The 23196-nt window shown below is 41.2% G+C and overlaps 1 protein-coding gene across 5 annotated transcripts in view; it reads left to right on the forward strand.

Annotated features, from left to right (window-relative positions):
- Positions 1–23196, forward strand: part of sycp3 (synaptonemal complex protein 3) — a 264133-nt gene that overhangs the window by 184601 nt on the left and 56336 nt on the right. For all 5 annotated transcript variants that reach the window (XM_072563492.1, XM_072563491.1, XM_072563495.1 and 2 more), the window contains exon 4: positions 22983–23017. In XM_072563492.1, coding sequence (XP_072419593.1) covers positions 22983–23017 — 35 coding nt within the window. The remainder of the gene's footprint in view (positions 1–22982; positions 23018–23196) is intronic.

The raw sequence follows: 23196 nt of genomic DNA on the forward strand, positions 1-23196 counted from the left end.
GCGAGCATAAGAGGTACAGTTAGTAAGTTTGCAGATGACACTAAAATTGGAGGTGTAGTGGACAGCAAAGAAGGTTACCTCAGATTACAACAGGATCTGGACCAGATGGGCCAATGGGCTGAGAAGTGGCAGGACTTATACACTTAATGATAAGGTCCTAGGGAGTATTGCTGAACAAAGAAACCTTGGAATGCAGGTTCATAGCTCCTTGAAAGTGGAGCCGCAGGTAGATAGGATCGTGAAGAAGGCGTTTGGTTATGCTTTCTTTTATTGGTCAGAGTATTGAGTACAGGAGTTGGGAGGTCATGTTGCGGCTGTACAGGACATTGTGTGCAATTCTGGTCTCCTTCCTATCGGAAAGATGTTGTGAAACTTGAAAGGATTCAGAAAAGATTCACAAGGATGTTGCCAGGGTTGGAGGATTTGAGCTATAGGGAGAGGCTGAACAGGCTGGGGCTGTTTTCCCTGGAATGTTGGAGGCTGAGGGGTGACCTTATAGAGGTTTACAAAATTATGAGGGGCATGGATAGGGGTCAGGGAGTCCAGAACTAGAGGGCATAGGATTAGGGTGAGAGCGGGAAGATATAAAAGAGACCTAAGGAGCAACTTTTTCATGCAGAGGGTGGTACGTGTATGGAATGAGCTGCCAGAGGAAGTGGTGGAAGCTGGTACAATTGCAATATTTAAGAGGCATTTGGATGGGTATATGAATAGGAAGGGTTTGGAGGGATATGGGCCGGGTGCTGGCAGGTGGGACTAGATTGGGTTGGGATATCTGGTCGGCTTGGACGGGTTGGACCGAAGGGTCTGTTTCCGTGCTGTACATCTCTATGACTCTATAACTATGTCTGGAATGCTGATAGCCAATGTTGTACCCAGTGTTTTTGATCATTTCATGTGGGATGAATGAAATTGAATGAAGACTAGCACCTGTGCTACAGGGGACCTCAATTAGAGGGTTTAGTATCCATGCTGCCATTGATTTGTTATTTTATGGCCAACAAGTCTATTGTATGGAACTTTATCAAACTGTATTGGGAATCCATGTACATCACACTTTCTCCATTAGCCTCATCAACTGTCTCTGCTACCTCATAGAAAAGCTCATTCACATAAGTTAAATTGAAATTTGTGCTAGGGGCTTTGTCTTTATTGTGATTAAAATATTTTTCTTCACTGAGGCTAAAATGATTGTTTTCTGTTTACCTTCGCAAGCTATTTGGATTGTGATGTGTCGGTTCATCTCTAGACTTCTGACACCATCCAGTATTGAAGAAGGAATAAAAGGTTACAGCCAATGCCTGTGTTGTTCCCACTCTTACCTCCCTGTATCTCCTTGGATATATTTAGTCTAGTCCTAGTGACGTATCAGCACTAAGTATATCTGACCTTCCTCATGATATTTGTTTACAAATGTTAGCCCATCCTGTGTCAACAACCTCATTGTTCACCTGTGACTTTGAAAGCACCTTCTTGATAAAGATAGATGCACAATACTCAGTACTCAACTCATGCCCTCTGTCTCCATGCCTAGACACCTACTGCTCCCTCTTTAGCCATACCCTACTGCCTTCTAACTATTTGGTCATAAGATGCCTACAGAGGACCTTTACAGTCCCCTTTGTTAGCTGCCTGACTCTTCTCATTTTGTCTAACTTGCTTTTTCAGTTTCATTTTGAATATCCTTACTCTCGTTTGTATTATTCACAGGATGTCATTTATACGCCTCCTTTCTTCCTACTGTCTGTCTCATCCTGAGAGTCCAGCTTTGTCCGAACTACCCTTTGCAGAAAGGTATCTCTACTATAACAACACCATCTCCTCTTTAGTTCATAAGTTCATAAGATGTAGGAGCAGAATTAGGCCGTTCAGTCCATTGAGTCCATGCTGCCATTTGGTCGTGGTTGATATGCTCCTCATTCTCATTTTTCTACCTTCTCCCCATAACCCTTCGATCTGTTACCAATTAAAAAGCTGTCTGCCTCCTCCTTAAATTGATTCACTGTTCCATGGTCCACTGCACTTTGGAGTAGTGAATTCTACACTTTCACAACCCTTTGGAAATAGTTTCTTCTCAACTCTGTTTTAAATTTACTACCCTTTATCGTAAGAACTTTTGTCTTCGAATGCCCCACAAGACGAAGCATCCAGTCCACATCTATTTTATCCAAATCTTTTATCATCCTAAATACCTTGCTTTGATCTCTCCTCATTCTTCTAAATTCCAGAGAGTTTTGGGATAATCTAGAACGTAAAACAGTACAGCACAGAACAGGCCCTTCAGCCCACGATGTTGTGCTGACCACTGATCCTCATGTATGCACCCTCAAATTTCTGTGACCATATGCATGTCCAGGAGTCTCTTAAATGTCCCCAATGACCCTGCCTCCACAACTGCTGCTGGCACGCATTCCATGCTCTCACAACTCTCTGTGTAAAGAACCTGCCTCTGACATCCCCTCTATACTTTCCTCCAACCAGCTTAAAACTATGACCCCTCGTGTTAGTCATATCTGTCCTGGGAAATAGTCTCTGGCTATCAACTCTATCTATGCCTCTCATTATCTTGTACACCTCAATTAGGTCCCTTCTTCTCCTCCTTTTCTCCAATGAAAAAAGTCTGAGCTCAGTCAACCTCTCCTCATAAGATAAGCCCTCCAGTCCAGGCAGCATCCTGGTAAACCTCCTCTGAACCCTCTCCAAAGCATTCACATCTTTCTTATAATAGGGCGACCAGAACTGGATGCAGTATTCCAAGTGCGGCCTAACCAAAGTTTTATAGAGCTGCAACAAGATCTCACGGCTCTTAAACTCAATACCCCTGTTAAATGAAAGCCAAAACACCATATGCTTTCTTAACAACCCTGTCCACTTGGGTGGCCATTTTAAGGGATTTATGTACCTGCACCCCAAGATCCCTCTGTTCCTCCACACTACCAAGAATCCTATCCTTAATCAGCTTTCAAATTTGACCTTCCAAAATGCATCACCTCGCATTTATCCAGGTTGAACTCCAACTGCCACCTCTCAGCCCATCTCTGCATCCTGTCAATGTCCCGCTGCAGCCTACAACAGCCCTCTATACTGTCAACGACACCTCCAACCTTTGTGTCATCTGCAAATTTGCTGACCAATCCTTCAATCCCCTCATCCAAGTCATTTATAAAAATTACAAACAGTAGAGGCCCAAGGACAGAGCCCTGTGGAACACCACTCACCACACAGACTTCCAGACAGAATATTTTCCTTCTACTACCACTCGTTATCTTCTGTTGGCCAGCCAATTCTGTATCCAGACAGCTATGTTCCCCTGAATCCCATTCCTCCTGACCTTCTGAATGAGCCTACCATGGGGAACTTTATCTATTCAATTTCTCTTCATACGACAAACCCTTCATCTCTAGGATCAACCTAGCAAACTTCCTCTGAACTGCCTCTAATGCCACCACAGCTTTTCTCAAATAAGGGGACTAAAACTGTACTTAGTACTCCAGGTGCAGTCTCACCAATGCCTGGCATAGTTCCAATAATACTTCCTTACATTTATGTTCTTTCCTTTTAGCTATAAAATCAACATTCCATTCATTTTCTTTATTATCTGCTGTACCTGCATGCTAGTTTTCTGTAACTCATGAATGAGTACGCCCAGAATTGTACTGTACTGTCGCACCTCAAAGTCTCTCCCCATTTAGATAATAGGTCGCCTTTCCATTTTTCAAACCAAAATGCATGACCTCACTTATCCACATTAAACTCTATCTGCCCCATTTTGGCCCCCTCTCCTAACCTATCTATACCCGTTTATAAGGTTCTTATTTCCTCATTGCATTTCACTGTCCCACCTATTTTTGCATCATCTGCAAATTTGGCTATGGTGCCTTCTATCCTTGATTCCAAGTTATTAATGTAGATTGTAAATAGCTGGAACCCAAGGATTGGATCACGTGGCACGCCAATCGTCACCTCTTGCCATCCAGGAAAAAAAAATTTATCCTGACTCTGTCAGTATAAATCAGCCAGTCACCTATCCAAGCTAATAAATTATCTCTAATCCCATATGATCCAACCTTGTGAATTAACCTTTTGTGTGGCACCTTATCAAGCACCTTCCAGAGATTCAATATATTACATCTACAGGATCCACTTTGTTACATCTTTGAAGAACTATAGCAAATTATTCAAACATGATTTGCCCTCATAAAACCATGCTGACTCTGATCGTAGCTTTTTGACTTTCCGAATGTCCTGATATTGCTTCCTTAATAATTGATTTAAACACTTTCCCAACAACAGATGTTAACCTCTCTGTGATTTCCCACATATTGCCTCCCTTTTTGAATAAACACGTTACACTAGCATTTTTCCAATCCACTGGAACTTGTCCCATGTCAAGGGAATTTTGGAATATTGTAATCAATGGGCTACTATCTCTGTCGCCACTTCCTTTAATACCCTACAATGAAGGCCATCGGGTCTGGGGGACTAGTCTGCCTTCAATCTTAATAATTTGCTGAGTTTCCCTATTGATGTTGATTGTTCTAAGTTCTACCCTTTTTATTGCCTCTGACTTGCCCATTTCAGTATGAATGGTACTATTGTCCTCCACTGTGAAAGCTGAGGCAAAGTATTGATTTAGCAACTCTGCCATTTCAGTGTTCTCCACTGTTAACTCTCCGGTTTCATCTTCCAAGGGACCAGCATTCACCTTAGTGACCCTCTTCCTGTTTTTATACCTATAGAATCTTTTGCTATTCTTTTTGATACTTTGTGCTAGTTTTTTTCGTAATTTATCTTAACAGTTTTTTTTTAATGTTTATGTTTGAAAGTTTCCCAGCTTTAAAGCTTTATTATAAAGCTCTTTATTGTTACAGTTTTGCCTGCCAAATTTTGATTCCAGTTTCTGTGGGACAAATCTATTGTTACCTCACTGAAATTGGTCCTCCTCCAATATTGTATTTTTTTTAGCTTATATTGTTCTTATACTTTTCTCTGGTAACCTAGATTTGATATTATGATCCCTGATTAAGTAGTACCTCCTTCCTAATTTGACCAGAAACATGGTGGCACAGTGGTTAGCACTGCTGCCTCACAGCGCCAGAGATCCGGGTTCAATTCCCGCCTCAGGCGACTAACTGTGTGGAGTTTGCACGTTCTCCCCGTGTCTGCGTGGGTTTCCTCCGGGTGCTCCGGTTTCCTCCCACAGTCCAAAGATGTGCAGGTCAGGTGAATTGGCCATGCTAAATTGCCTGTAGAGTTAGGTAAGGGGTAAAGGTAGGGGTATGGGTGGGTTGCGCTTCGGCGGGGCGGTGTGGACTTGTTGGGCCGAAGGGCCTGTTTCCACACTGTAAGTAATCTAATCTAAAAATTCTACTGAATACACTTCAGACACTGTTTCCCATCTGTACTTCCATCCCAGTTTATGTTAGGATAATTAAAAGTGTTCCACTATCATTAATTGTACTTTGTTTGCAAATTAGCTCCCCTATATCTTTCCGAGGAGTTGGGCGACTGTAGACTCTATGCTGTGGTGTCATGGTACTTTTGTTGTTTCTGAACTCGAACTAAATATGTCAAATCTTCAGCCTTTCTCTGACATTCTCTATCTGCAGTACTGTAATAACTATTCAAGACAATGCCATTTCTTTTCTCCTTCCCTGTGCTTCCTGAGTCACCAGTGTGCATCTGTCAATAAAACCAGGACAGGTGAGATTCCATTACCCTGAAGGTTGTTGCATGTTGAAACGTTTTGTCACCAGAGTGATTGAGATGGAGACCAGTTAATCTTTCAAAGGAAAATGGAATAAATATTTGAAGCTGGGGAAAATACATGGGGAACTTGTGGAAAGGCGGTTAGGTATGGGTTGTTCTAGTAAAGAGTGGTTGCTTGCACAGACCTGTGCTGTAATCTGAATGGAATATAATTGAGGCACTTAGCATTCTATGGTCAATGCAAAATTTTATAATCATTGTACTGTAATAAACTGGAAGTGAGGTGGAATAAAACATTCACAGTTGTACCTGAGATCCTGGCACTTGAGGGCGCTATTGTCAACTTGTCTTCTCAATTTATATGTTGTAATATGCTAAGGGCTGTTTGCAGTTACTGCTGCTCATTTATGTTCTCATATGGTTGTCAGTTGCCAACTATTCATCTAATTTATTAAGTGGAATCATTTTGTTTGTTGAATTTATTTTCTGATTTATAATCATTAAAAGGTAACCCTCCGTTCTGGCAATCCATCCAGTGCAAACGAGACAAGAGAAGTCTTTATGTCAGAAGTATTTGACTCTAATCTTGTGAAGCGTTGCATGTGGAGCACAGCCATTGCCTGCTCCAAATGATTGAAATATGCATATTTGGAATGCTACTGGAAGCATACAAGCTTACAGGATTAGTGACAGTCAGGAGCAGGCAGCACATGGTGCACAGTAATGCTAGCTTCACTCACATAAGCATTTTCCACATTTAACTATTTATAAATAGATGATAGGTTAGTGCTACTAAAAGCATCTTGTTCAAAAATGATGACTTTAAATATATGCATCATGTCTTTTACTAGTGCATGTATAGTGAGGATATTAATTTTAAGTATGATATTTAGAGGCAATACATTACTTTCAAGGCTCTTATTTCCTCAAAATAAAATAAATTACTGTTTGTGCACAGAAACTGTATTATGGGGATGATATTTTTCCCACACACTGATTTTCTTAGCTGACTGTTGCTATATATCGGTTGATGTTGTTTGATTGTAGGAAGTCGGCTGTTGACATTACTTCATTGGGCGGAATTATTAATTTATAGGCTTGCCACTTAATTAGAACTATGGACAAAGTACAATGTATTTTCAGGCTTCAATTTGCAATTTTCAGTTCCTCCTATTTGCTTTGATATTGCTTCGATTCCAGAATACAAGTATGATACTTCACCTGAGGGATCTTTTACTTACTTGAGTGATGTTGAGTACCAACAGACTTTATAGAGGAGGAACATAGCAGTGAAGCCATGTGCTATAGTTCCTTGACATTCCTGCATGCATTTCTAGCAGTTGCCATGGGATGGATATTAGGAACAGTAGCCTTGCCTAGATTTATTTTCTTCTCCCTTCTTACACCCATCCTAACCTTCAAACTGTCAGTTATAGTAGCCCCACATTCTCCAGCTAAAATAAGGTACATAATTACACAGCAGGGCTTGATCTTAAAATATGAACATTTTACATACTTATCCAGTAACATGTCTAACATGGGATCCTGCCCTTACCATCTCTGAATTGTAATGCACTTTGAGTTGGGAAGAATCTTTCAGATGAATCCCCAATAGTCAGATATTTTGTATGAATGGTTGACTTACAGTTTGAGATTTTAGTAGTGTTCAAAATTTTCAACTCTCATGAATTTATGCCATATAAAGAACTTGAACTGAGATAGTTCCATACCTGTGTACAAGGCATGCATCATCTGTGTTCTCTCTTGTTTGTTAAAACATGAATCCTGCACTTAGAGAATTTAGGAACCAGGTGGTTCTCCTACAGCACATGTTTCTACAACACAAGTTGACCATAACATGGTTGCCAAATTTAGACTGATGTTTGTAGAACACAAACTTTCCTTATCGTATTGGCTATAACACAATTCCAGCCCCATTAGTTTAAATGATACTGGTATTGCACAATTATCTTATAAAGTGAGATCACTCTGACTATATGACTCTAGATTTGGTGGTCAAACAAGGCAAAGAAATACACGGGAACTGAACTGTGGCTTTATAAGAGAACTCCTATAGATTGCAGCTTAACAAAATGGTTTCTGCACATGATCTCTGCTGAAAATGGTAACTTCATATCCAGAGGGGCAACTCTGAGGCATAACAGAGTAACACAAAAACCTTGTTTTTGTTCTCTTACACTTCAAGATGAGTGAGATGAAAGTGCAGATGCTTTGGTCAGTGACCTTTTAATCTAAGGTAATGATTCATAGATTCATGCAGAGCAGAAAATCATCGAGTCTGCAATGGTTATAACTACCACTAAAAGTGCGCTAGTCCCAGTTTCCTGCACTTGTCCTATATCCATGAATATTATGATATTTGAACTGCTTGTCCAAATATTTTCTCACGTTTCTAAGATTTCCGGCCTCCACTACCTCCCCAGGCAGTGCATTCCAGATTCACACCATCCTCTAATTGAAAGCTTTTTTTCCCAAAACCCTTCTGAATATTCTGCCCCTTACCCTAAAATTATGCCGTCTCATGATTGACCCCACAATGAAGGGGGACAGCTGCTCTCTATTCACCCTGTCCATACTTCTCATAATCTTATACACTTCAATCATGTTCCCCCTCAGTCGTCTTTGCTCTAAACAAAACAATCTAGTCTGTCCTTATAGCTCAATTTCATCATCCCAGACAACATCCTGGTGAATCTTCTCTACCACATGCAGTGCCATGACATCTTTCCTGCAGTGAGGCAACCAGAACTGCACACAGTACTCCAGTTGTGGCCTGAACAATGCTCTGTACAACTCTAACATTACCTCCTTGCTCATATGACTCTATATTGTATGCCATGACTATGTAAGTTAAGTGTCTGGTATGCCTTCTTAACTATTCTATTCCCATGCTCCACTGTCTTAAGGAATCTGTGAGTAATTTCCCTAAGATCCCTCTGTTTCTGTAAGCTACTCAGTGTCCTGTCATTCATTAGATCCTCCCTCAACTCATTTTTTTTTTCCATCACCTTGCACTTATCAGTGTTAAATTCCATTTGCCACTGGTCTGCCCATTTGAGCAATGTATCTGTGTCTTCCTGTAACCGACAACCATCTACTTCACTACTAACCACTCTACTAATTTGGGTGCCAATCTGGAAATTTGCTTTACATTCCGCTCACATTTTTATCTTTATAATTTATGTATATAACAAATAATAAGTATCCCAGTACTGATCCTTGTGGTACACAGCTGGACACCGACTACCAGTCACTCAAACGGCCTTCTACCACTACCCTTTGTGTCCTATTACTAAGCCAGTTTCTGATCTACTTGCCAAGCTTACTTCCGTTCCATGTGCTTTAACCTTCTCAGTCAGAAGGACCTTGTCAAAAGCTTTGGTAAAATCCATATAAACTGTATCAACTGAACTTCCCTCATCCATACACTTGATCACATGTTCAAAAAATTCTAACAAATTTGTTAGGCATGACCTCTTTCTAACAAAGCCATGCTGACTATCTCTAACTAACCCGTGCATTTCCAAATGGGTATTAATTCGCTTCTTCAGAATTTTCTCCAGTAGCTTCCCTAACACTGATGTGAGACTCACCTGGTTCATCTCTAACACCCTTCTTAAAAAGTGAAACCACATTAGCTGTCCTCCAGTCCTCTGGCATTTCCACTGTGGCCAGAGAGGAATTAAAAATTTGTGTCAGAGACCCTGCAATTTCCTGCCTCACCTCCCACAATGGGCTGGGATGCAATTCACCTGGGCCAGGGGATTGGAGCCTGCATTGTGTTTCAGCCTGACCGAGCCTCCAAAACATCTCCATTTCTGACATCAAACTATGCAAGTTCCTCACAGACCCTTTTCTGAACTCTGTACCTATGTTCTCCTTTTCCAGAGTGAAAACCAAAGAGAGGCATTCATTCAACACTCTTCCAATATCTTATGGCTTCATACACAAGTTTCCTCCTTGGTCCTTATTGAGCTGTTTTCTTTCCTTGGTTAACCTCTTCCTTTTAATGTGTTTATAAAATATCTTGGAATTCTTCCTCATCCTGTTTGCAAGTCCTTTGTCATGTCCCTTTTTGCTCCTCAAATTGCTTTTTTAAGTTCCCTCTTGCACTTCATGTCTTCCTCAAGGTTCGCAGCTGAATTTCTCTCTTTGGAGTTGCTAATAGCCCTACTCTTCTTTCTCGTCCAGTCTTGACCAAACATATTGGTCCTACATTTCCCTCTGAAGGGTACATGTTGGACCAGTGCGGTCCCCAGTTCCTTTTTGAATGCCCCAGGTGCTCTGCTGTAGAATTACTAACTAGGAGTTCCCAGTCAACTGTGGCCAGATCCTGCTTTATTTTAATAAAATCAGCCTTCCACTGATCCAAAGTTGTCTTTTGCAGGCCATCTTTTTCCTAATCCAGAACAAATTTGAACTATACCACCTTGTGGTTGCGATCACTAAAATGCTCCCTCATTGGCACATCAAACACTTGCCTGGCTTCTTTTCCCAGAACCTGATCCAGTGCTGTGCTACTCCATGTTGGACCTGAATATGACACTCAGTTTGTCACACTTGATATATTCTTTATGCTGCTGACAACTGCAAATTTGAAGAAACAATCAATGTCTAAGATAGATAGTCTCTATTGATGGTGAATGGATCAGTAGCAATTTTGGATCAAGGACTAACAGGAGTCAAGGCTCTCCATTTTGCTTTGGCTGTTGGCTCTGGCATGTCTCGCATCTGCACACTAACTTTTCAGTGTCACTGTTGATCCCTGGTCAACAGATAATCTGCTGGAGATATTTTTAATTAACCTAATCAGACATATTAATTACACTTGTGGAACAGGTGGATTTGAACCCAATCCTTCTGGCCCAGAGGTAGGGACATGACAGCTGTGTCACACAATCCCTCCTTTTCAGAAGGAGAACCTCCTGAAACTACAGTAGCAGTGGGAATTGAATACTACCTCCATTGAAGCTAGAGCTCAGTGTCTCAGACCACTGAGCTGAACTGCACTGGTGTCTTGTCCACTCGAAGCTCATCATGTTGTAATTGTGACTGTATGACCTGGTGGAGAGCCTTGAGCAGAAACAATTGTTTTTCTTTGAAAATAACACCTCAAGATCCTGAGCTCATGTCAGTAAGGTCAAGAAGCATCCTTGAATACCTGGTACCTCTATTATTATGACAGGTCATCCTTCAAGATATTTTCTACATCAGAACAGGTGTGTCTTGAACACAGGCCTCCTGACTTAAATGTAGACTTCCTGATGAAGGGCTTATGCCCAAAATGTTGATTCTTCTGCTCTTCGGATGCTGCCTGACCTGCTATGCTTTTCCAGCATCACACTCCCAACTCCTCAAATGTAGGACATATTGCTTTCCTACAAATGACCCCAAGCCACCTTTTAAAGCATGTTATGATGCACCTCTACGTGAGACTTGAACCTAGGCTTCCCGGTCCAGAGACAGAACACTACCATTGTGCCTGACCTTTCAGACCATCTTCAAAAAAAAAAGCTGTGAATCATTTGCTGTTTTTTGATTGAAGGTGGTCGCACTTAGGAGGGCCAAATTCAATTGTATCTTCTCTGAGGTGCAATACAGCATTGCCTTGTCAAAGTTCTTATTGGCACTGAAGTTCTCAGAAACATGCTTATTGTAAACCCTGGACTGTCTCAGTACAGGTATTATTGGCTTCTTCTGCCCTGCATACCTTGGTGACCTTGTGGACTCTCAGTGTCAAGGCTCTTACACATTGCTGGTGCCCACTGGTGATCCGCTCCTGTCTATCAGGAAAACGTTTGTGGTTTAAGACATTGACACTATAGGAAATAGGAACAGGAGTAGGCTATTTGACTCCTCAAGCCTGCTCCACCAATCAATAGGATCATGGCTGCTCCGATGTTCCTCACCTCCACTTTCTCATTCTTTCCCCGTAACTCTTCACTCCTGTACTGATTACGAATCTATTTATCTCAGCCTTAAATGTACAAAAGGACTGTGCTCCCATAGCTCTCTATGGCAAGGAGTTCCAAAGACTGTCAACCCCCTGAGAGAAAAAAAAACCCTCCTCATTTAAGTCTTAAATTGGCTCTCCTTTATTCTGACCTCTTCCCTCTAGTCCTACACCCCCACCATAACAGGAAGCATCCTCTCAGCATTGAACATATCAAGTTCAGTTAAGAATCCTATCTGTTTCAATGTGATCATCGATCAATTTTCTCAATTCCAATGAGTAGAATCCAAACCTGTTTAGCCTTTGCTCATAAAACAACTCTCCATACCGAGGATCATCCAAGTGTACCTTCTGTGAAATGCCTGCAATGAAGTTATATTTTTCCTTAAATAAGGGAGCCAGTACTGCTCACTGTACTTCAGATATGGCCTCACTTTGTGCAGTTGCAGTAACACTTCCCTGCTTTTACACTCCAAACCCCCTGAAATAAGGGCTGGAAATGTGATGCTGGAAAAGCACAGCAGGTCAGGCAGCATCCAAGGAACAGGAGAATCGAGGTTTCGGGCATGAGCCCTTCTTCAGGAAACTTGCCCCTGAAATAAGGGCCAATATTCCATGAACCTTCCTGATTACCTGCTCTGCCTGTGCATTAGTTTTCGGTGTTTCATGTGTAAGTACCGTCCAGTAGAATCATGGAGTCACACAGCATGGAAAAACACCCTTTAGTCCAAATCGTCCATGCTGACCAGGTTTCCCAAACTAAACCAGCCCCATTTGCCTGCGTCTGACCCTGTATCTCTCTAAACCTTTCCTATTCATGTACCTGTCCAAATGCCTTTTAACTATTGTGACTGTACCTGCATCTACCCACAGAGACCCTTCAGCATGATCTGGGCAGGTTGGGTGAGTGGGCATATCAATTGCAGATGCAGTATAATTTGGATAAATGTGAGGTTATTCACTTTGGAAGCAAAAACAAGAAGGCCGATTACTACCTGAATGGCTGTAAATTGGGAGAAGGGAGTGTGCAACAGGATCTGGGTGTCCTTGTGCACAGGTCGCTGAAGGTAGGCGTGCAGGTGCAGTAGGTGGTAAAGAAGGCAAATGGTATGTTAGCCTTAATTGTGAGAGGTTTTGAGTCCAGGAGTAGGGATGATTCTGTGTGCAGGTTTAGTCTCCTTTTCTGAGGAAGGATGCTCTGAGGATTCATGGTGGACAATTTAGGACAGAGTTGAGGAGACATTTCTTGATGGAATTCGTTATCACAGGAAGTAGTTGATGCCAAAACATTGAATGTATTCAAGAGGCAGCTAGATATAGCACTTGGGGCGAATGGGATTAAAGGTTATGGGGAGAAAGCAGGATTAGGCTATTGAACATAGAACATAGAACAATACAGCGCAGTACAGGCCCTTTGGCCCTCGATGTTGAGCTGATCCAAGCCCATCTAACCTACACTAGCCCACTATCCTCCATATGCCTATCCAATGCCCGCTTAAATGCCCATAAAGAGGGAGAGTCCCCCACTGCTACTGGCAGGGCATTCCATGAACTCACGACTCGCTGAGTAAAGAACCTACCCGTAACATCTGTCCTATACCTACCACCCCTTAATTTAAAGCTATGCCCCCTTGTAATAGCTGACTCCATGCGTGGAAAAAGGTTCTCACGGTCAACCCTATCTAAACCCCTAATCATCTTGTACACCTCTATCAAGTCACCCCAAAACCTCCTTTTCTCCAATGAAAAGAGCCCCAAGTGCCTCAGCCTTTCCTCATACGATCTTCCTACCATACCAGGTAACATCCTGGTAAATCTCCTCTGCACCCGTTCCAGTGCCTCCACATCCTTCCTATAGTATGGCGACCAAAACTGCACACAATACTCCAGATGCGGCCGCACCAGAGTCTTATACAACTGCAACATGACCTCAGGACTCCGGAACTCAATTCCTCTACCAATAATAGCCAGTACACCATATGCCTTCTTCACCGCACTCCACACCAAGATCCCTCTGCTCATCCACACTACCAAGTTGGATAATCAGCCATGTTTGTGATGAATGGCGGAGCAGGCTCGAAGCGCTGAATGGCCTCCTCCTGCTCGTATCCTCTGTGTCTGTTTCCTCTGGCAGTTCATTCCATGTACAATCCACTCTGTCTGAAAAAGTTGCCCCTCTGGTCCCTTTTAAATCTTTCCCCTCCCGCCTTAAAATTATGCCTGCTAGTTTTGAACTCTCCTATCCCGGGGAAAAGACCTTTGCAATTCACCTTATCCATACCCCTCTTGATTTTATAAGTCTCTATAAGGTCACTCCTCAAGTTCCTATGCTGCATCCAGCCTCCTTATAACTCCAGTACTGTAACGGCCTTGTAAGTCTTTTCTGCATCTTTTCCAATTTAATAATAAGTTCCTATAGCAGTGTGTTGCAGCTTTCTGCAAATATTTCTCCATTCAAACAATACTCTGTTCTTTTGTTCTCCCTTCCATGTCGATTTGCCGTAGCTGCATTACTCTGTGACTGTGGCCGATTGTATGCAGTTCATTAAGTGAGTGTTACTTGTATGATTGAATTCAAATGATTGCAGTAGGATATGGAAAGATATTTACATTTGCTGCTGTGTAGTCATGGTTTCTGTTTGTGTCTGCCAGCTTTTATTTGGACAAATTATATTCATTGTGGCTCCAGCTCCTAATGTCCCGACTTTGGGTGCAGGCAATGTGCCACAGATACAATGTATGGAAAACCTGTTCAGCCTCTGGTTGACAGTTATTCTATTTTGGGCCTGCCTTGCTGTGGACTTTATGTATTGGTTATGTTTAATTGGTCTCTGGTCTCTCGATGCTGCTATCATACTTCTGCATCTGATTTTAGTTTGGTCATGCCCTGCTGCCGCTGGCCGATGAGTCTTCGGAGGCCACTCTCTTACATAAGTGAGCCCATTGCACGCCTTGCATACATTTTGGAATGTGAGACAGCTTTGCAATGGAGCAATAATCTGCCCTTGCAATACAGCTTGCTTGCTTTTTGTGATCTTGTTACAGTGTTAGTCATGATTTGGATGGGCACCGCACAACAATCAACAGACAGGAGGGTTCCCTCCCAGTTGGGGAACACTTCAGTGGTCCAGGACATTTAGCCTCGGACCTTAGGGTGACCATCCTCCAAGGTGAACTTCAGAACAGGCAGCAGAGGAAAGTGGCCGAGCAGAGGCTGATAGCTGAGTTCGGTCCCCACAGGGAGGGCCTCAACCGGGACCTTGGGTTCATGTCACATTACAGGTGATCACCATTGCACCGCAACACACACACACACACACTCTCACATACACACGGACACAGGTACACACAGACGCGCACACACACACCCACACATACCCTTATAGACACACACACTCTCACATGCACCCCCTCACAGACTTAAGACACTCTGCACTCAATATACACACACACACACACACACTTTCTCATACTCACAACCCCCACCCCAGACAGACAGACACACACACAGACAGACAAAGACCCACATGCACACATATATTTTGTGGGGTGAATTTGTACTTGCAGAGTTACATTACACTTTGCTCAAAAACTGCATACATTCATGTAGAACTCTGAGCTCAAAAACTGCATGAATTTATGTAAAACACTGTTATCTCACTTTTTAGATTAGAATCAATCTAGACACCATGGCATAGACCGAGAACACAGGGGGCCAACACCTTCAACATATTGTCTAGCTATCACCATTGTTAACAGCTAACCCGAGAATGCAACTTTTAAAAAAAGGTTTTGTGATTTACACATGAAAGAAATGAAACTATCACGGTATTCTAACAGATGAAAGGCTTAACAGACAATCAATTTTTCAATGTATAATTTCAGTTACATCACACTGCAAATTTTTGCTATAAATTCTGTGTTACGATCGAGCCCTCCACTATCACCTGATGAAGGAGCGTCGCTCCGAAAGCTAGTGTGCTTCCAATTAAACCTGTTGGACTATAACCTGGTGTTGTGTGATTTTTAACTTAATACTGTTAGTGTCCTAGTGCCTGCAGATGCTGCTGTCCGGTTTGCATTTTCTACCATCTGCTAGCGGGAAATGAATGCTATGGTTGTTTTTTCAAGTGGTCTTTTCGACGCTTTCATAGATTTTCAGGCACTCACTAATTCAGTTATCTGCTCTGACAATTCAGTGTCTGAAAAGCTGTATTTGTTGCCCTGATAAGTTGATGTATCAATTCCTATGGGGTTTTCTTGACTGTAGGACATGAATCATAAAATTGACTCTTAAACATTGCTGATATTCTGGAACTCGCCATATCTTTGTAGGATCTTTTTGATTGGCTTCAGATTAGTATTGATGCTGTGTAACCCTCATTTTCAACTGCTGTGAGTATTTTCAAAACTTACCCAACCAGTTATGCAGCTGCATGGTCTGTGAAGCTACATTCTTCAATTAAAAGGTATGAACTTGGATAGGAGATCCCTAACCTTCTAGATCATGCTGGGGGAATACTATTGATATGCAGAAATCTGTAATCCTATTATTATAACGATGCCTTCAATACTATTCCTACTGTGCTGTTTGCTTTGTTGCCTTTTCTTGTCACTTTATAGTTTGTTGAGAAGATGTTCTTCTATTCTCTTTTCAGTGCTGATTATTTTCTGTTTCCTGAATTTTGGGAATTCCTGAATTGTTGGTGCATCTTGTTTACTGATTTACTGGTTTTCAAGCTGTATCACCTTTGTTTTGCTTTTGGTCTAAGGAGAAAACCCCACCAGCACACTATCTAATGATAATCCTCCTGACAACATTATAATGATGTTCTTGTGCTATCAATATGTAATGTGAAGTATGGTGTCTGTTTACTTGAAAATCTCTGGTGGATGTACCTGCAGCTAAACTAGCGCACACAGTATTACACACACAGCTTGTGTCCACTGCTGCAACGCAGAGTGACTGTAGAACCTGAAACAAAAATAAGTATGAAGGAGAAACATCGCAGGTCTAGTAGCGTCAGTTCAGAGAAAAACAGAAGTTAACTTTTTGAGTTCAGTGACCCATTGTCAGAACTGTGAACTCTGGTCACATGATGAAGCTGGGTACAATCTGATCTGAATGTTGGGTTTTTAAAATGACATCACACTTAAAGTACTAATTAAATACCACATGGATTAAAGAGGCTGTTGATAGAAATGGTATTTGGATTTGATTTTTGTACAGAACTGGTTATTCTTACACACACAAGAGAGTGATGATGATAACTGCTTTATATACTTGAATTGTAGTAACAGTGCATGGTGAATGTTTTTGCCAGACATGCTTTGAGAGGCAGCCAAAGGAGCAATCAATTGTCCATATACTTGTTGATAATAGCATCACTTGAGATAATCTACCGGGATATGTAAATGGTTATACTACATTGAGGTTGCTGTTGGCATTGCTGATGAGCAGTGAATTTTAATTTATTTAGGACCAAGGTTGATGTTACCCTGATAGTAAAACCAAAGATAATTGCTACCTCAATAAAAAAAATTACAATGAGCTGCTTTTAAAACAGAAAATGCTACAAATATTCAGCATGTCTAGCAGCAATTGTAGAGAGTGAAACAGGCTCAAACTTCCATCTTCGAGGCAAAAATCATGAGTTGGCTATTTCCTGGCATCACAATCCCACCTCTATTGATGTGTCCTACCAGTTTACAGCAGAATCTAATTCAGAAGGTTCCAGTGCTTTAAGCATGAATGTCTCCAGGTGCTCTTTAATTTGACTTTCTGCAGGAATATACAATTATAGTAATGTTGAATTCCTGCTCAGTGGAGAATACCTGGAGAAGTCAATCATGAGAAGTAAGGTTGGCTAAGGAACGATAGTGTAGACACCTTGTCATTACTCCTGGCCAGCTCTTCCATTAAAATCCTTCTTTTTATCCCTGGAGTCAACTTCAAGTGCAAGGCCATGCAGAATCTCATCTTTCTTGGTATCACGTATGCTAATAGTGATGACAAACTAGTTTTCCTGTTTAGATAAAAGTCGATCTGAAAAAGCAAACAGAAGATTCTGAATTGCTGAAAATTGAGTTTTTAATTGTAATTCTAACAGTTAAGAGGATGTCAACTTTGACTATGCCTGATCAGAAAAGTGTACAATCAGCTCCACGCTTTGTCAATTGAAACAAACTTCACTAAGTGCTGTGATGTCAGTGTCCAGCCTGGTGAATACTTTGGCTATGTGTCCAGAAGGTCTTTTGGGATGTCTGATCATCTGAATGTGAGAATATGTGAACATTGCAGCATGCATGTTTCAAGATATTTTGTCTCTCTCGGATTTTATTTTCACTGTTTCTTACCTTTTCATCCCTGGAGGAGATGCTCATGGTTGTGGTGGCCACCCAGGTTTTTTTGAGATATGCAATATTTGGGCAAATTTTACAGGCCCTTGGATGAACGTCCATTCTTCATCTGCAGGTCTGTGCCGATGCCTGCACTCATCAGACCTCTGATTTTAATGTAATAGCACTCTGGAACCCCCTCAGCCTCCATTTAGTGTGAACTGTCTGTTACTTAATTTGGGATCTGCTTCCTGAACATGCCAAACATCTCTCTTGAGGTATCCTCATTCGTAAGTAGAGTTTCATATACCCTAACATCTGTTTGCAGTATTACTATGACTTCTGGTGATGGATTTTATTCATACATTGCTCCTGTCAACATACATGATGGAAAATTACCCACAAATCTATTTTTGTAACAGTTTTGTCTCTTAAGCTTCAACTGGACTTTGAGACCTCAGCATAGTTATGGGCTTAGATGTCCCCTTGGCAGATAAAAATCTATCTCCTCTGTGTACTACTCCCATACTTACAATAGTGTCCACCTCCAGTCTCTTAAATGTAAGGGGATGATGGTCAGCTGCTGTCTTGCTGGAGATGGCCGTTGCATGGTATTTGTGTGGTGCAAATGTTACTTGCCATTTATCAGACCTAGCCTAGATATTGTCCAGGTTTGGCTGCGTTTGGACATGGACTGGGAACTGAATAATACGATCAGCAGTGAACATTCCTGCATCTGACTTTAGGATGGAGAGAAGGTCATTGATGAAGTTGAAAATGATTGGACCAAGGACTACTCTGAGGAACTCCTGCAGAGATATCCTGGAGCAGAAATATCAGACCTCCAACAACCCTCTTCTTTGTAACCGATATAACTCCAACCATCAGAGAGATTTCCCCCTCATTCCTTTATGGTTTCTCAATGCTGCATTCCAACAAATGTGGTCATGATGTCAAGGACAGTCACACTCACCTCACCGCTGAAATTTAGTTCTTTTGTCCATGTTTGAACCAAGGGTGTAATGGGGTCAGGAGCTGAGTGAACCCCGGCAGTACCTGAAATAACTCCATGAAGGCTGGTATCCCATCACCAAGTTACCCTTTATTCACACATGTATAGTAGATAACACTGATCTAGCAAGCTCAGAGCTGGCTTCAAGAGTGAGCAGAACCTCTGTCATTCCTGTTTATTTTATATTTTTTTTAACAGGAACAGTCCTCGCACGGTCACAGTCACAGAAATGGTCCAATCTCTCCCGAAGGGAAGGAAACACTCAAGTGGCCAGTCACAACTCCAGGGTGTCAGCGGACACCCGCGTGCTCCTTCTCCAAGGACACCAGGGCCATTCCTGTTTATATATGTCAGCCAGCACTCCCTGATTGGACCAGGTTAATTCCCCAGTCAGGGAATTCATTCTGTAAGGTCCACCTGGCTGACCTCGTTCCAATCCCTACAGAACCCAAACTGGATGTTAGTGAGCAGGTTATTACTCAGCAAGTGCGACTTGATAGCGTTGTTTGGTTACCCCTTCCATCACTTTACTGACAACTGTGAACTGAGTTCACAAAGAAGTGAATGAGAAAATGTTTTGGTTGGTGCAAATCTGGTTTCTGTTCTGGCCTGACTAGTCCGTCTCTGTTTTGTTCACAGTTTAAGCTGTTCAGCTATCTGAGATCATGTTGGCAGGCTGAGGACCTTTGTCATTGATTTGTGGATGAGGGAGCAGTTAACAAATAGCTTCATTTGTAAAGAGCCCCTCAAATCCAGGTCTTCTGCCTATTCTGAAATCCCCTGCTACATAAATGAGGTTCACAATAGATATCAAATTCCTTACCTTCATTACCACTCTCATTATTGTCAACAACCTTTCCCTACTCACCCATTCCAACCCCGGCAACACTAACCCTGAATTTATTAGCCATGGGGAAAAAATCTTTTTAATACTCAGATACAATTCTGTTCAAACTTTACATCACCATTTTCAACACTGCATGTCAGTATGTTTCTCAGTGTAAAGGTTACAGGATGACACAGAACTGAGAGAAGCTAAGACCTCCTTTTTCACTGAAACCTAAATTTCAGAATAGATTGTAAATCGTTATCTATTTCTTGTACTTACCCCTGACTTCCTTTCTGAAATTGATTACACTAAGCTACAATTAGGACTAACTCCCGATGGTCTTTATTCTCATTCAGTGCAAAGCAACCAAACTTCCATTTCCAGATTCACATCTCTCACAGTGGTCATTTTCACCTTATGTGTATTGTTGTGAAGGTAGATTAGAGAAAGGAGTTGTAAATAGTTGTTAGTTAAGTATTCTGTGTTAAATTTTAAGAAATAAAGTTGTTAATTTTCACTTTAGGTAATTCTTGGCCTCTCGAATTTGAATAGATTACTGCATGGGGTAAATCTTTTCTGCGTTGCTGGTTTACATTAGCAGAGGAGGGTTACCCCTGTTGTAACAATTTGGGGGCTCATCCAGGATTTGAACTGGTCTAGACAGATTTGAATAGATTTGTGGGTGTGAAAAGTCCTAGCAGCTTTAAACACTTTGCAGGTTAGTGTCCTAGATCTTTAAATAAAACAAAGCTGAGACAATTTGTTTAATTTCAGTGAGTTGTGGTTGATTAAACTAAAAGTGAGAATAATGGCTCTTAAAATTGCTAAAGAGGATCTTGGATTTGAAGATGATTCTCAGATTTGCCAAGAAAGTTTAGAAGGTAAGAAATAGACCATACTTTTAGAATAAGCAAATAAGTAAGATTTAGGTTTAACCAAGGACAAAAGTAAAGCTGAAATTGTAAGGGAGTTACTCAAGCACTTAGGTGTGTCAGAGAAACAGACAAGGGCAGTAGAGGTAGGAAAATTTAAACTACAATTGAGGTAAATGGAGTTACAAGATTAACAGAGAGAGAAAAGAAAAAAAGAGAGAAGGTTCTTGGCTGAGCAGAGAGAGAATAAAGGGAGAGACAAAAAGAGAGAGCATTTGAACTTGAAGTTGCGACTTTGTCTGCAAAGTTAACAGGATGCAGAATTAAAAAGAAAGTAATGATGTATACAAATATGTCAAAACTCTCCGCATTTTGGTGTGAAAGATGTTGAAGCCTTCTTTATTTCATTTGAAAAATTCGCGAGGCAGACGGAGTAGTCCGAGGATTTACGGGTAATGCTAGTTCAAACTAAACTGGTCTGCAGAGTTAGTGAGATATTTGCCGCACTGTCAGATGAGGGGTCAAGGGATTATGAAGAGGTCAAACAGGCTATTTTGAGTGCTTATGAATTGGTACCAAAAGCATATAGACAGCGGTTCAGAAACACAAAGAAGGAACCAGTCAGACTTCTTTAACAGATGGTAATTTCTTACCAGTGTTCTCTACTCGTTCGTTCATAGTGTAGGTTGAGTTCAAAAGAATTAAACATAGTCATTTTGATTGATAGGTGCTTGCTTTAAAAATAGATGAGACCTTTGAGGCTCTATGAGAGATTATTCTGTTGAAGGAGTTTAAAAACTCACTTCCAGAGATGGTAAGAATTCCTGTGGAAGGACAGAAAGTTCAGGAAATGAGAAGGGCAGCAGAATTAGCAGGTGAATACATGTTGGTGCAAAGACAAGCTTCTGGCCAGAATTTCATCCTGTGAGGGATAGAAGTTCGGAAAAGGGGAGATCCTACACTATGAACGAACGAGTAGAGAACACTGGTAAGAAATTACCGCCTGTTAAAGAAGCCCAAGAGGGTTGTCAGGAGGTGAGAGGCCTCAGGTATTTTCACTGTAATGGAGTGGGACACAGAAAATTACAGTGCTGGTGGTTTTCCCTTTTCCATAAGATCCTTCTAGAATCCCTGATGCGTATCCTTATCCATCTACATGGCAACAAATGCCTCAGTGTCATGATATGGTAGTTGAGACTAAAACAACTAGTCTGATTTATTTATAAGGTTATAGATGTGGTAATTTAGCATGACCAATATTGCCCAACATGCACATCTTTGGACTGTGGGAGGAAACCAGAGCACCTGGAGCAAATCCATGCAAATGTGCAAAGCTCCACACCGACAGTTGCACGGGGGCAGAATCTAACCTGGATCCCTGGCGCTGCGAGGCAGAAGTGCTAACTGCTGAGCCACCATGCCCCCCTCTTCCTCTTTAGAATTCAAGTTACTAAACAATGATAGTATATCATGAACTCTCATTACAGGTCTAACCAAGATTCAAGACAGATTTCACACAATCTCTCTATTTTCCAATCCTAACCAAAAGTAATTCTAGAAATTAGTTTGAGCATTTGCTTTGCTTTTTATAGTTTTATTCATCTACCTCACTGTTTATGATTTATTTGTAGTCTAAGATTTCTGTGTTTGTCGGCCATATTTAGATTTTTTAAAACTTTTTTTTTCCTCAAAATGTATTAATTAGCATTTGGTGTTGAAATTCATTTGTCATTTAAAGTCCAGTCTACAAATTTATAAATATTTTCTGGTATATTTTTGTACTTCACCTTTGCATTTTAATTTGTTTTTGCCATTTCTCCCATTCTTTTTGTGCTCCTTAGTCTTGCCCTCCCTGTGGTCTGTGTTTTTAGTGTATGAATCTTTCTTGCCCTGAACTTTTCATCTGTCTATATTGATTCACAGAATGTCCTTAGTGTTTGTTCTTAGGATTAGCAATATATTCTTATTATACTTCCTTAAGTGCCATTTCATATGTTTCCTATTGATGTTCAGCTTCATGGTTTGTCAACATTATTGTCATCGTATATTCAGAATTCCCCAACCCATTAGTCTCCCCGGAAGTAATTCACTTTTAGCTTTGCTTTAATCTTGTGAACAAATTTGAGCATACAACCGATGAAGACCACAGTTAACTGATGATGTTTGATCTGAATATGTTCTGTCACCATCACATTGTCAGTACTGATGATTAGATGTGAATTAATTGCTCTTATCTTATGGTTTTAGTGGTGATGTGGCCACCATGCTTGAACGGTTTGGAGGTAAGTGCTTTTATTTTGCACTTGAATATTCTACCAAAAGCTCCTATTATATATAACACGGCATTTTAAAAAAAGGCTGAAAATGCTAGAAGTACAGTACAAGTCAGGTAGCTTGGAGAGAGAGAAACAATGGATCGGATTGTATATACTGCTGTCCCAGGTGTCAAGCTAACCATCCT

Source organism: Chiloscyllium punctatum, chromosome 45 (genome assembly GCF_047496795.1).
Source record: "Chiloscyllium punctatum isolate Juve2018m chromosome 45, sChiPun1.3, whole genome shotgun sequence".
Taxonomy (NCBI): Eukaryota; Metazoa; Chordata; class Chondrichthyes; order Orectolobiformes; family Hemiscylliidae; genus Chiloscyllium; species Chiloscyllium punctatum.